The sequence below is a fragment of the Priapulus caudatus genome, unplaced genomic scaffold (genome assembly GCF_000485595.1).
Source record: "Priapulus caudatus unplaced genomic scaffold, Priapulus_caudatus-5.0.1 Scaffold259, whole genome shotgun sequence".
Classification (NCBI taxonomy): domain Eukaryota; kingdom Metazoa; phylum Priapulida; class Priapulimorpha; order Priapulimorphida; family Priapulidae; genus Priapulus; species Priapulus caudatus.
The window spans coordinates 487,902-503,655 of NW_014577320.1; the positions used below are offsets into that span (position 1 = coordinate 487,902).

At 45.5% G+C, this 15,754-nt stretch overlaps 1 protein-coding gene across 1 annotated transcript in view; it reads right to left on the bottom strand.

Moving 5' to 3' along the window:
* Positions 1–2,694: 2,694 nt before the first annotated feature.
* LOC106808194 (putative tricarboxylate transport protein, mitochondrial) overlaps positions 2,695–15,754 on the bottom strand; it is a 16,548-nt gene continuing 3,488 nt past the window's right edge. Inside the window, 9 exon segments of the mRNA XM_014810797.1 lie at positions 2,695–6,054; positions 6,221–6,294; positions 6,435–6,513; positions 7,159–7,354; positions 7,357–7,389; positions 8,722–8,789; positions 9,066–9,196; positions 10,908–11,046; positions 11,326–11,533. Coding sequence (XP_014666283.1) covers positions 5,943–6,054; positions 6,221–6,294; positions 6,435–6,513; positions 7,159–7,354; positions 7,357–7,389; positions 8,722–8,789; positions 9,066–9,196; positions 10,908–11,046; positions 11,326–11,533 — 1,040 coding nt within the window. The 3' untranslated portion in view covers positions 2,695–5,942.

Below are 15,754 nucleotides of genomic sequence, written 5' to 3' on the forward strand. Positions count from 1 at the left end.
CTCACGAGCGAGAGATAGATAGATAGAGGGAGATAGAGAAAGAGAGAGAGAGAGAGAGAGAGAGAGAGAGAGAGGGAGAGAAGGGAAAGGAGAAGCGAGAGAAGAGAGAGAGAGAGAGAGAGACGGAGAGAGAGGGAGAGGGGGAGGGAGGAAGATTATAAAGAGAGGGAGAGAGAGGGAGAAGAGATAACTAATTGATCGTCTCCATCGGGGAGTCACGTACGTGGTCCCATTCTGTGGATTTACTGAAACCATAAACGCAAAGGAACGTAATCTGCGAATGTATTTTTATAGTCATCCTGCCTGCAAAAAAAAACACACACCGACGGCAGCAATCAATAGCACGACGACGACGTGCCGGACGTGCGTACACCACTTACTACTCTTACAGCGGCCGCCATGGTCGCGGTCGCCAGTCACGTATATAGCTAGGCTATAGATATCGTGTGCTGCTGATGCTGCTGCTGCTGCTGCTGGTGGTGGTGGTGGTGGTGGTGGTGCTGCTGCTGCTGCTGCTGCTGCTGCTGCTGGTGGTGGTGGTGGTGCTGCTGCTGGTGGTGGTGGTGGTAGTGCTGCTGCTGGTAGTGCTGGTGGTGGTGCTGCTGTCGTTGCTGCTGCTACTGCTGCTGCTGGTGCTGCTGGTAGGGGTGGTGCTGCCGTTGCTGCTGCTACTGCTGCTGCTGCTGTTGCTGCTGTTACTGCTGCTGCTGCTGCTGCTGTTGCTGGTGATGGTGGTGGTGATTGTGTGCTGCTGCTATTAACGACGACGATGCGTCTGGAAACGCAATCAGATGGAGACCTACATTCACCGACCAGAATTCTGCCGCATGGGAACGGAAATGTACATAATTATTTGCTTAGCGTCGACCAGTGATTGTCTAGGATAGCTTTGACGAGCATAGGTGTCGAACACGCAGCGACGATCATCAACTCTACGTGATACTTGTATAAATAATTAAGATGTTCATATGAAATAATCAATGTTATATTCGCGTTACTGTATTTGCGAAGTTCGCAACTGGTTCTTTAAATATTTTATAGGCTAGTTATATAATATATATATACATATTTATTTATTTAAAAAAATTATTATTATTATTATTGCCATTTATCTATTGTGACTTTCATATCAGTCAATACTATTATGCTGCTACTAACTTTCAGTGTCAGATAGCACCCCCCCCCCCCTAATCCTCAGCATTTTTATCTGCAATCGTATTCTACCTTTCCGTTGCTCATTCTATCCGCTCTTTTTAATCATATTCCCCTTGTATTTCCCGAGCATTATTTTCAATATCTACAATATCCACACCTTAATATTCACACACTATCTTCTCCTATAAGCCACATGAACACTTTCCTACGCTTCCTCCCTCTCCTCGTCAACCATATGCATTCCTCTCTACTGCACCTTCACCTTCGCCAATCTCCACGCGTACCATCGTCCTACAGTCGATATATTTATAAAATTAATAGCTAAATTATTAGGTGCAATATTGAATATTTGTGTCGCTAATATTTATACTTTTATAGCTAAGAAATTTCGTCACCGCTATTATCGGAGCACGCCAGCAAAGAATGAAACCCGGGTCCCACCATAACAGTATAGCAGCGTATACCGTCTGCCAAAAATTGCACAATGAATAACAGGGGCCGGTTTCACAAAGCGTGATTAACTTTAATTATGATTAAATCACTAATCTTAACTTCCCGTAATTATGATTAGTTAATCATACTTAAAAATCTGTTTCACGAAGCGATTTAAGTACATATTTAACTAATCACATAATTAGACGACTTAATCATGATTAAAGTTAATTACGCTTCGTGAAACAGTCACTTCAATTTAAGTACGAGAAGTTAATCATGATTAGTGATTTAATCATGATTAAGGACTTAATTACGCTTTGTGAAACCGGCCCCAGGAGTCAGCTACGCCCGGCTGTACTGTACGTAGTTGCATTTGTTTTGTAAAATTGAAGCCAACATACTGTTGCGATGGTCGTTTTGAGATGAGATTATTGTTAGAACCACAAAACATATTAATAACATAAATACCCAACTTTCATTATAATTATCTATATTTACTACTACCTTAACACGTTTACTCCGTATATTACCTGTATAAATGAACGTCTATATGTATGTATTGCGTCACTTGCGCCGTCAATGGATCAAAAGGGTTAATTAAATGACATGGAAGTCTTCATACATTGTAGTTATGAGAAGAACACAAACGACGGGGAACAATCAGTTCAGTGTTACATCGCCTTTATTCTATTTATAATACCACGCCCATTTCTTCATATCTCGTCGATCTCGACATATTTTCTTGTTGCAAAAAATATACAACTCTATACAGCCGCTGCGTAGTTGTGAACAACTCTGGAAGAACTCGAGAACGAAATTTACTACTCACTCTTCTACACAGTTAAGGACAGGCAGCATTGTGTACTGCCATTCGACACCTATGCCACCTACTATGCCACCACCTATGCCACCTACTGCCATTCGACACCTAACCCCACTATGCCTGGGCATGAACGATGCGCATACGATACACACATACTACACTGTATACGCCATAATTTTCGCGTACAGATATTTTCGCGAATTCAGACCTGACGGACAATTTCGCGAGTGGTTAATTTCGCGGTCGGTGAATTATGAAATATTCGGTATTATTCTGTATGAATTATTCGCGTGTTGTTATTTTCGCGGTCGGGGACGCTTTCGCGAAATTCGCGAACATTAAACCACCACGAAATATTCAGCGTATACAGTATCCGTTATCACGTTTCTACAAATGGCACAGCATTACACTCTGATAATCTACATCGAGAGACATTTTACAATCTCACAATGCGCGTAGAATCGTGCTCCATACTTCTACAGGTAGTACAGGAAATAGCACGACATGTAATGCGAGCGCTGAGTGTTTGAGAGCAACCTAGCTCGCATGTATAACATACGACACCGTGTCGTATTGATAATGTTGACTAATTACCTGCCTCATTGATGGCTACAGGCACAGCCCAGCACAGCACACGCGGTCGCAGACGATGCATAAGACCCACGCATCTGGTGTGACACACTTTACACCGAGGGCGCGCATGCGGGTACCTATGTACTATGCGCGCTATACACGCGCACATTACTGCTTCCCACACGTGCGATGTTACATAAAAGGGGAAACTGAAATAGTCGACTGTTGTCACGAATCAGGTAAACGTGCTGAGAGGAGCGGGAAAAATATTCAATGACGATGAGAATGGCAGACGAATGGAATGCAAATGATACCGTGGGGCGAGTCTGGTAAATGTGGAGAAAGTCTCACTCTCGCCTCTCTCATTCTCATTCTCGCTCTCTCTCTCTCTCGCGCCTTTTCTCTCACTTCCTCGCCCTCTCTTTTTCGCAAGTTCTCTCTCTCTCTTTCTCTCTCTCGCCTTTCCCCCTTTTTGATATCGTGGTCTATCCCACTCTCTCTTTCTCTCTCACAAGCCGTCAGCACTCAACCTTTTACCGATTTTACTCACATTCTACATCCATAGATTTGAACTGTTGCATTTGACGAGCAGTGGCAGAGAACGCGTGACACTTGTCACGCTTCGAAGTGAAACTGCGTGGGTAAACATGACAAGGAATTACACCCCGAATCACATAGAATGATGAATGAATGGGCGAATTTCTGCTAAGCTAAAATATTAGACAGCGCAGGATTCGTAGTACACATTCCATCAAGAGGAATGTAATGAAAGTACAGAGTTATAAATTCAACAAGCGTCATGAACGTCGCCTGGCGCCACCTTGTGGCAGAGTCGCACATTAATCGATGCCAGTGGAATAATAAATAATAGATATATAATATGGTAGATCTCACCGACTCTGATGGAATACAAACGAGTACAGCTAAATTACTAATATCGTCCAGGGCTAGACAGTTACACCATTATTGTAATTCTTTAGAATAATGATCATATCGCATGCCACTGAATTTCAACAATATTCCTCCACGTTAACATTGCAACTACTATATATTTACGGCCAACAGTTACTACATCACGATGGTTGGTTGACACGACGACGCCCCTAAACACGTTATACAATGTAAGTTGGCTACCAAAACTATACCCCGTATCCCAACTATTACAGCATGCATCTGAACTGACACGATTTACTGCCCCTCCCCAATATATCACACTGTATGTATTTATTGCTAATCTGTGCAGAGCTCAGCAGCACTAAAACGTGCTTAGCACATGTGAGCTACGAACAATTCTACCGTTTACAAGTAGTCTGAGGCACTAGTTTGGGTTAAACAACACGAAAGACCCGACCGACACCCCGCCGACAGAAACACAATCAGACAAAACTGTGCGTGAACATGAAACGCAAAACACGAAAACCACGGTTAAAGGCTCATCGGCTGCGTGAGTCAACACTACGCGCTCTCAACGCCTGGTCACACGCCTGCAAGACTTAACCTTCCATGTAGTTATCTTAGGGCACTTCCAACTAGACTGCTGCTGATGCATAGAGGCAGCTCAGCAAGCTTACCCATCCAAATTATCTCTCTGAATAACTAAAGCAAATTATTAATTACTCGGCTTTGTAATTCAGATCCATAGATGCATTTCCGCTACTATTGGCAGTGCAGCGACAATGAGAGGAGCTAATACGCAAGCCTCTATGATATAGGATTGTGATCACGGCAAGACCAATTTCACGTGACAGTTCCCGTGACTGCTGACTCGCTTGCTTCGATTGTGTTTGTCAGAGCGATGCTGCAGGGAACATAGATCTACGGAACCCTATCAGGCTAGCCATCCGGTGACTAATGAAGCATTGCTATAATTTTGTTTCACAAGTATCGCATAAATTATCATTAACGAGTATACATACAGGAAGAGAATTAACGATCTGGTTACACAGCCTGATGATACCAGCCCAGGGCTATTTTAGATACTATTTTATCAGACAATAGATGGCGCCAGTAGATATGCACATACACCGAGTGCTCACTCAGCACTTCGTCAAACACCACCGCCAATTCGAATACATGTATGAATCACGGTAAAACATTGGAGTAGCTTAATTCACCTAGACCCAGAAGTGAAATTAAGGCAGATATCAATTCTTTTGTTGGATGTTTGTACTTCTCGTAATATTTCCTATTGAAAGCTGCGATCTGCAGCTAATTTGATTGCACGTCCTGGTTGAATCTCAAAGCACAATCCATCATATTATTAATCACTCGTATTTGACACACCGTTTAGACTAACGGAGATAGACATTCACTTCAGATATGACTTTTACATAAAAGTGTTCATGTGTTTGTGCATCGGATATCCATTCTTTCCTAGGAATACACCCAGAATTGCAGATGTATGCAATCACGTGAACCATGATTACGCGACTCTACTCTCCAATAACAGCAGCTTTCTGGAGGGAAAACAATAAACACAAAATGGCACTAGTATTGGGACTCGACACGTGTCAATAAAAATATCGCAAATATCAACAAAAATAAATATATCATTTTTTTACCCGCAGCTCAAATTACTTGGAATGGCAGTGTAATACGAACAGTTATAATTCTCTGGACGCTAATATCTCCCACGATCCAAAGCAGCGAAGAGTATGAGAGAACAGACAACTGCCTGCAATGGATCATAATCTCAGGATTTAGCTGCTTTGACAAGAGCAAGACAGAGACACGATGCTCACGACTATGATGGCTGCTTTAAAACAAAGCTCTCTTCTCCATGCAGGCACCTCACAGCACTCCATCATTCGATTTCATTACGAGGCAACGTCCAAATCCTTTTAAAGTTAATTTCAAACGCAACATTAGAATTTTTCCAAACGGTTAATAACGCACACATCGACACAATGCGGATGTTACCACGTCACTGCAGTTGAGACGACGCTCACACGCGCCACTACGACGGCCAGATCTTATTGAAGAGTTCCATAAAGGAGTCGTATATCATGAAGGTGATGGCAACGTCCAGACAGACCCTGCTGAGCCGTGGGAGAGTTCCCTTGTAGAACCTGCGGCAAATACACAACAGCATGCAGCACGCAGCGTAGTAGCAAATCCGATTACAAACAACAACATGAACGCTCAGAGTATCCGTTAGTGTTCCACGTTATAGAATGCTAGAGAACTATACGCTCGCTCTGTTATTTGCACCGTAAGCCTGTGGACACTACTTACGCTGCTGGGCCCTCGTGTTGAGCTATTTTAACTATGCAGTCCCACGTGTTCTTGTACTTGTGAGCTTCGAGACCCTGTGTAGAGATAGATAACCATCATTCAGTTAAATCACCGAAATTAAATACATCGCGTTAACACGTCACGACCGGGTGGCTGGCTGCCCATGCAGAAACAGCAGCAGCGTGAGAAACGAGTGAGCACTGGACAGAAAAACCTTGGGCCGTGTAATCAGTGTTAATTTGATATCAGAGCAAGTTTCCTGCCCGACATTGGCAGTGCTTTGCGAGGTTCGGCTGGAACAGGAAGTTAATAATAGGAATTACACAAAATTATGGAGCTCGGGCTGGAAATTTGCACCAATAAAAGCTTGGCTTAATGCAGGACTATGTACTCTTGTGATAAACGTCATAAATAAGTCACGAAAGCTTACACGAAAGGTTCCTGCAACGCAGGTAACCTGTATTGCTGTCAGTGTAATAACTGAGCCACAAAGGCTTACACAAAGTTTTTGGTGCGACGCGCCACCTGTATATGCTGTCAGCCCGACGACTACACCCCAGAAGCTCACGCGAAGGTGTCAGTGCGACGCAGGAGCCACCTACACATGCTGTCAGTGCAATAACTACACCCCAGAAGCTCACGCAAAGGTGTCAGTGTGATGCAGGAGCCACCTACACATGCTGTCAGTGCAATAACTACACCCCAGAAGCTCACGCGAAGGTTTCAGTGCGACGCAGGAGCCACCTACACATGCTGTCAGTGCAATAACTACACCCCAGAAGCTCACGCGAAGGTTTCAGTGCGACGCAGGAGCCACCTACACATGCTGTCAGTGCCATAACTACACCCCAGAAGCTCACGCGAAGGTTTCAGGCTGTGATTCATGGTCTGCAATCTCGCCCCCGGTAGACCGCGGGCGACTCGATCGCCGCGCTCACCTGCCATCCTCGTCTTTCACGGTGAGTCCGGCGTACGACGTGTTGCCGAACACACGGACACGGCGCCAGCTCGAGCGCGCCGAACGCCGCCGACGCGAGCTTGGGACGGGCTGGTGGCGTCGCCGCCGCCGGTACCAGTCCTTGCAGGTCTCCATCACGTAGAAGCGCATCGCCTGGTTAGAGCCCTTCTTCATCACGTCGGCGTGAGGCCCTGGTATGTGCCGCGGATGACTGCGCATCGTGCACAATGGTGGGTTTGGTGAGCCGCCGACCGATTCGGGAGCGGCGTGCGGACTCACAGCACGCCCACGCATGCACCTCGCACGCACACACGCCACCTTACACACACTAGACAGCGGTGCACGTACAGCCCCGCACGTATAACACAACGCACCAGCGCATGCACAGCGTGCAACGTACGCCCGCACGCACAACACAAGGCCACCCACGCATGCCACAGCGTGCACGTACAACACAAGCACACCCACGCCACGCCCACAGCGCGCACGTACAGCCGCACGCACAACACAAGCATACCAACGCACGCACAAGCACGCACGTACGCCGCGCACACACAACACAAGATACGCCACGACAAGCGCGCACGCAGCGCACGCACTCACACACAACACAGCAACACCCACGCAAACGCATCAGCGCGCACGCATGCACGGCACGCTATGCACAACACAAGCACACCCACGCACGCATGCCACAACACAGACACCCACGCACGCACCTGCACAGCACAAGACCACACGCCACGCACGCATTGCCACACACAGCACACCCACGCACGCATTGCACAGCACAAGCACACCCACGCCACGCATGCACAACCAGCACACCCCCGCACGCCACAGCGCGCACGCACCACAAAGCACCCCCCACGCACAGCGCGCACGCACAGCACGCACGCACGCACGCACGCACACGCCACGCACGCACAGCCGCACGTAGCGCACAGCCGCACGTACGCACGCGCGTATGCACAACACAAGCACACCCACGCACGCCAGCACGCGCACGCACAACAGCAGGCACAACCCCAACGCACGCCACAGCACACACGACACAACACAAGCACACCACGCACCGCACAGCGCGCCACTCACGGCGCAAGTACCCGCGCACATCGCGCGACGTACGCACAACAGCGAACCGCACGCTTGCACGCATTGCTCGCGACGCCACACACGCACATCACACATGCACGCACACCACGCACTACCACACGTACGCACACACGATTCATACACAAACACCACCCACACGAACACCGTGCATGCCCACACGAAATACACACTTACCACACAGTACACAGCATGCACAAACATGTGTCACACGCATAATCGATTTCAACTAATGGATATACCGAAATGAACTTTTCAAACTTCTTCTGACATTCAATATCTAAGTAACGATAGCGAGAATGTTAACAATTATTAAAACTAAACAACAGCAAAAATCGCATGATTTCATTGCCCATAGCATGTCGCAGTGCCACGTGTTAAGTTCTTTTTTAAAACTATGTTAAAATACATAGCTGGGCGAAAGCAATACTCATTATGTTGATCATGATGCATGCGACCTTAGCTGTGCTGTCATACGCGTCGATGTCCCACAGGGTACTGCCGGAACGTTACCCTGAGGTACGGTCTGTATACCGAACGTACCCTGGTCACTATTTGATATGGTTGGGTTAGGATTAGGAGTTAGGAATTAGGAGTTAGGAATTTAGAGGATTTAGGAGTTCGGTTAGAGGTTAGCAGGGTTAGGGAGTATGGCGTATGGCGCACTACGCTAAGACTGCGTTAGTGGAAGTAGGCGGGTTACGTACGCATATTAGCATAGTACCGGGTACGTTCGGTATACCGGAACCGTACCAGGGTACGTTCCGGCCATACCCCGGGGCGACATAGGACCCTCTCAGCCCTTTACTGTTCCTCCTTGTGTTCTGACTTATCTCTCGCACACATGAACGAAACCTTTGTGTATTTAGGATGAGGACTGTATTTGATCGTGTATAAAACTTTACCTGAAATACAGTGTTGATTAATTACAGAACGATGCAAAATGATAGTTATACTTTAATTACTAAACGTTACTCTTAGAATTTCACAGATTCACGTAGGAAATTATTACTAATAATCGACAGCAACTGTGATCCTGGAAGTTCTTCTTCATTTAAAATATCCACTCATTCCATTTCACTTCATCTGTCTGTTACTTTTCGCCTGATCTGATCTTTGATCTCTCTCTCTCTCTCTCTCTCTCTCTCTCTTCTCTCTCTCTCTCTCTCTCTCTCTCTCTCTCTCTTTCTATCTCTCTCTCTCTCGTTCTCCTCTCTCTCTCTCTCTCTTTCTCTCTCTCTCTCTCTCTCTCTCTACTCCTCTCTTCCTCCCTTTTCATACCTATTCTTTTCTATATCTGCATTGTATGTTGCCTTCGCTAGACGACTAACACACGCCACAACACAAGCACCACCCCGCACGGCCACGCATTGACAACCAAGGACACCACGCACGCACGATACAGCGCGCACGCACAACACACCAACGACGCACAATTAGATGCTTTCTTCCATATTCATGCACTGCCATCCCTTCCTAACCCTACTAACTATTCTATGTATAGTTATATACTATATATAATTATATACTATATATGTATATTATATTGAGTAGAACCCCAATTTTACGCGCCCGATTTAACACGAATTCGGATACTAACACAATGAGTCGTAGGACCGTTTTTTTGCCTCTTATATAGCACGTATATCTCACCCCGACTGTAGTGGCACCCCGTTATTTTCGCTCGATGACATTTATGGAACCCCAAACAGCGATCGCGTTATAAGGGAGGCTACACTGTATATATATATATATTATTACAGAGTGTATCAAATCGGAGTGAGACCAACGACTAAAACCGGCAAATATCACATTTAGTAGCCTTAGATCTACCTATTGAATTTATTGTGTTTACCTCGCATAAACTTGAGCCTCCTAGTCTTGCCTTAATCATTACACCTTTATCCGTGTCTAATCGTTGGTTCCAAAAAATGACAATCCGGTGAGATATCAGGTCCAACATACAATGTGCCGTTTTTCGACAAGTATATCCCATTTTCAAACAACTGTGAACGAAACATAAGCGGAATGCTTTTTGAAGCCTCTATCGCTTGCAATGCGAACTAGCAAAACAACTAGCGAGCGTTTGCTAGGGGAATTTCGGAAAGTTTAAACACGAACTTGGTGTTATTGACTCTTTACATTAGAATAATAAACTATCACCATGTTTAGTATTTTTATCCATTTTATTTTTCTTAACAATATTGTTCAGTACATGTATTACTGTCATTCGGACATCGGCCTATATAAACCAGCGGTGTATTAACTTCTGAAATCCTAGCAATCTTCGCTAGTTGTTTTTGCTATGTTTGCATTGCTAAGCGATAGAGGGCTTTCAAAAGCATTGCCCTTATGTTTCGGTTCACAGTTGTTGAAAATGGGATATAACTTTCAAAAACCACATTGTACGTTTGGACCGATATCTCCCGATTTGTCATTTTTGTGAGACCAACGATTAGACACGGATAAAGTTTAATGATTAAGGCAAGACTTGAGCTCAAGTTTATCGAGGTAAACACAATAAATCATAGGTAGACCAAGGCTACTAAATGTTGAATTTTGCCGGTTTTAGTCTGTCTCACTCCTATTGATACACTCCTGATATTAATACACTACTTTGATGGTTTCCATTGGTGTAACAGCTAGAATGGCTTCTGACACGCCTGCTCCCAGGCCACAGAGAAGTCTCCTGGACGGTGACAGATTGCCGTGCTCATCGACGGCGAGCGACTTAAACTTCTCGAAACTTCCGAACCTGGGGGCGAAGAGCAAACGAGTTAAAGACGAGGTTATAATGATGGCGAGACCCACGGACCGCTCAGGCCGGGGGCGTCATCCCGATCGCCACCGTCGCCGCGGCGACGACGAAATCTGCTCATGACGAAATCTGCCCGTGACTAGATCTGCCCGTGACGAAATCTGCCCGTGACAAAATCTACTCACGACGAAATCTGCCCACGACGACTTCTGCTCACTACGAAAATTTGCTTACGACTCTACGCAGCTCTGGGCACTGCTACGCGGATATACTCACCGGACGGCTGACTTGGGTATGGATCCGTAGACGAGCACGCTGAGCCCCCTGTACAGTCCCAACACGCCCTTCTGCTGCACGGTCTTGCGCACGCAGTCGACGATGCCCGTGTAGCGTGGCTTCGCCGACTTCTCCGCCAGCTGCAGCTGCGTCTTCACAAACTCCGTCGGAAACGTGATGCATATCTCGATGCCGCCTGTGATGCCACCTGAAAGCACGCGTGGAATTCGCTTTGAAGTCGCGTCGCAAATCGGTAATACGGATACGTAGTTGTTGAGACGCGTGCGTTGTGGATCGTCCCAGGCCTTCGACGCATGTCAGACCCGACATGCCTGTAATGTTGAAGCCAATTTGCAAAGTCCCATAAACCCTCCAAAGTGGCTTAATCGCTCAATCGGCTTGCCTTAATTTCCAGGTCTGTTTACTTTTGACAATCCCAACACAATCATGCTCAGAGTTCACTGCTTGATGTATATATATGGCTCCAGACTCCACTTGACACAGACCCCACTCGGGCTCTCACATGCACTGGTTCACATAAACGACATTCTTTTTGAAATTCCTGTGAAGAACCCTATATATATATATAGATATATATCGCACAGAGTCTGATCTAAATTAACTAACGACTCACAGATGCTCTTACCAGTGGATAAACCGATCAATACTGGCTAGAATCTATCACAGTATGAGCTTGAGATGGGATATCTCACCCGAGTTATAGATATCCCGTCTCATACAAGCGTAGCGAGTATGAGACATGGTTATCTATAATGAGGGTGAGATATCCCATCTCAAGTTCATACTGTGATAGAACCTTTTTCTCGCATATTTTTTAATTTTTAATTTTTATTTTAACTTTTTATTGCAGAAAGAACATTTCAGTTCAAATAGTAATTCAATATTTTGCAAAATTTCCAATTTATTTATAATTTTTATATATTTATTTATTATATTTATATATATATATTTTTTTATGTATTATTTCTTATTTATTTTATTAATTAATTTTATGAGTATTGATTGGCCAAAAACTGTAAAGGTGACCTTTGACCTTGTAATTAAGAAAAATCATTGAATTAAAAAGTAGTGCGAGATAAACCCATCTCGGGGTCTGCAAGTTATCCCGAGGATTTATCTCGGTGGCTATCTCGGGGGATATCTCATACCTAGTATGCGAGAAATCTGCATCCACGTTAGGGAAGCCGGCATCATACAAGAGCCAATCATACAAGCCAACATCATACAGGAGGCCAGGAGAAGGGGACACAGCTGCAAGCGAACCAATTTATTCAATCGCCAGCAGACACTCGCACTAAAATTACACTCTGTATAGGCGAGGAACGGGAAGCAGGTGGCAAAATCTAGCGCTCAAAATTCTGGGCCGGCAGCCCATTTTTCAATCATTATCTATATGCACACGACAAGCTTCTTAAATTGCGCACATGTAGCGCAACACTCACTTCGGCACGCACGCATGCACGGACGTACACGCATGCACGCACGCACGTACACGCATGCACGCACGTACACGCATGCAAGCACGTACACGCATGCACGCACGTACACGCATGCAAGCACGTACACGCATGCACGCGCACGTACGGATGGCACGCAGATTCCTACAGCACAACTGCTAGAAGCCGCAGCTGACTGATCAGTCTAACCATGCAATGAACAAGTGAAGGGCGATGCGCCAAGTTAAATCCGTGCATGATCTTCTAAGCAACAGAATAGAGAGATTACTCGTCCCATACGACCGCCATCACTGAACAAACCGCCGAGATATTTCTGTTTTCTCTCGGAACATTCCACGAAAATCTTAAATATTCGTCATTATTATTTCAGGCGAATGTGGCCGCGCCGCTGCCATCCGTTATCAAGATCTGTCGTGACTTCAAAGTATAAAGTGCTTTCATAGATGAAAACATGATCTAAATCTATATTGTTCCGAGATTGCATTTCGACAGTTTGCGGATACGATGAACGTAGAAAGGGGGGAGGGACATAGATTTATCAGGGCTAGAGTACAGGGAAAAAAATAAATAGGGATGTATTTCCAACAACCACCACAACAAGCTGATACTCTAGTGAGTCTAGTCCATCTGGGTTGCCATGGTGATCTTGCTGAAGCTCTGAAACAGCTTGATCAATAGTTTGACAGTATATTGATTTTCTTATTGAATTATCAGACACGTCATTAGTGTATATAATTTTAAAATGTGTGAATACGGAAATTTACATCAACTACTCCCGAGAGATTTACAAACACTTCCACGCATTGTAGCGCATCCACTACAGCCTGACATACGTGATTCGTGGATGAATCTATTGACTATTTAGATTATATCAAGAGCTAATAATACCTAGGTATTATTAGCTCTTGATTATATATATATAAATATATACCAAGAATTGATAAAATCTCTGATATATGATATAATAGATTTGCTCTCGTAAGCATGCGTGCACCCACAGATTGCGCACGTTCGCCCAGCCATGCATTACCCCAACACACAAACACACGCACTCACGACACGGGGGCAAAGTGCCGAAATTAATGTGCAGGCCAGGAGGCAAGTCAAAACTACACATCACACACATGGGTACACACTGCTAGGCACACAGGCACGTACACGCACGCACGCACGTACGCGCACGCACGTACGCGCCAATATACGCGATACGCTGTACTCCTTACAGGGATACTTACATAGGGAGCTCTGCGCCCTAATTTAATTAACTGTAATCTCAACAGTAATTTATTCATACGAGTGAATAAGTGAAGCGTTAAACGCAGTCATTAGACTGGCTTCATCGCGGATTCAATTATAAATCAGGCAGCAGATCTCGACTGTTACTTTACTCGTCGCTCGACTGAAATTCACTGCTGCGTTGCCCTGCGATATTTGCCAAATAGTGCGATGACACGACACAAGGCTCAGCTTGGGCGACGACTTGGCAAGTGTTTGCCGTCCATTACTGAATACGTGCCGAGTGTCTTTAGTCAACCGTTTATACGTTCAATCATCGAATTTCCCCCGCGCCGCAATCAGTCACAGGGCGGACTGTAAGCTGACCGAGGAGATCGTCACATTGATCAGTGCGCCGTTACATAAGATGCGGGGAAACAGTGACAAAGCCAGCAGTGTCACCGACGACGATTTGTGGCCGTGGCCGAGTCGCGCATCTCCGCTGCTCGCCTGCATCGATCGTTGCCCGCTGTAATCTCGCGATGCGTTCCTATTGAGGGAGTAAATTGATGAGCAGACGACGAATGTCTTTCGCGTTCTCCAAGAAATACGCGCGCGTCTGCGAGAATGTAAGCCGCGGTAAAGCAGGCGGAGTCGTTGCTGCTCAAGCCGGAGGGTTGGAGTATAGCTCGACCAGGCTGCAAGCTTATGCGTCAATACACCCTCTCGTACTTCGATCTGTGAACGTTTCTAAGGGGGCCAGTTGAAAGTAGTTCGATTTGTCACAGCCGAATGCACAACACAAGCACACCCACGCACGCACAGCGCGCACGCACAACACAAGCACACCCACGCACGCACAGCGCGCACGTACAACACAAGCACACCCACGCACGCACAGCACGCACGCACAACACAACCACACCCACGCACGCACAGCGTGCACTCACGGCGCACGTTACCGCGCACATCGCGCACGTACGCACAACACACGCACGCTTGCACGCATGCTCGCACGCACACACGTACATCACACACGCACGCATGCACGCACACACGCACCTACACACTTACGCACACACGTACATACACAAACACACCACACACACACGAACACACACTTACACACAGTACACAAACATGCACAAACATGTTCACGCATAATGATTTCAATATGGGTATACCGAATGAATTTTCAACATTCTTCTGACATTCAAATAATCTAAGTAACGATAGCGAGAATGTTAACAATTTAAAAACTAAACAACAGCAAAAATCGCATGATTTCATTGCAATAGCATGTGCAGTGCCACGTGTAAGATTCTTTTTAAAACTGGTTAAATACATGCTGGGAAAGCAACACTCATTATGTTGATCATGAGTCAGTGCTACCGTACTGTTCCTACCTTGTGTTCTGATTATCTCTCGCACACCGTGAACGAATCCTTTGTATTTAGGATGAGGACTGTTTTGATCGTGTATAAACTTTACCTGAAAATACAGTGTTATTAATTACATAACATGCAAAGTGATGTTATATTCTAATTACTAATATACTCTTAAATATTCAAGTTGGTAGGAATTATTACTGAAATAGCAGCACACGTTCTGAAGTTCTCTTCATTTAAATATCCACTCATTCCCATATTCACTTCATCTGTCTGTACTTTTCCTGATCTGATCTGTTGATCTGTTGATCTCTCTCTCTCTCTCTCTCTCTCTCTCTCTCTCTCTCT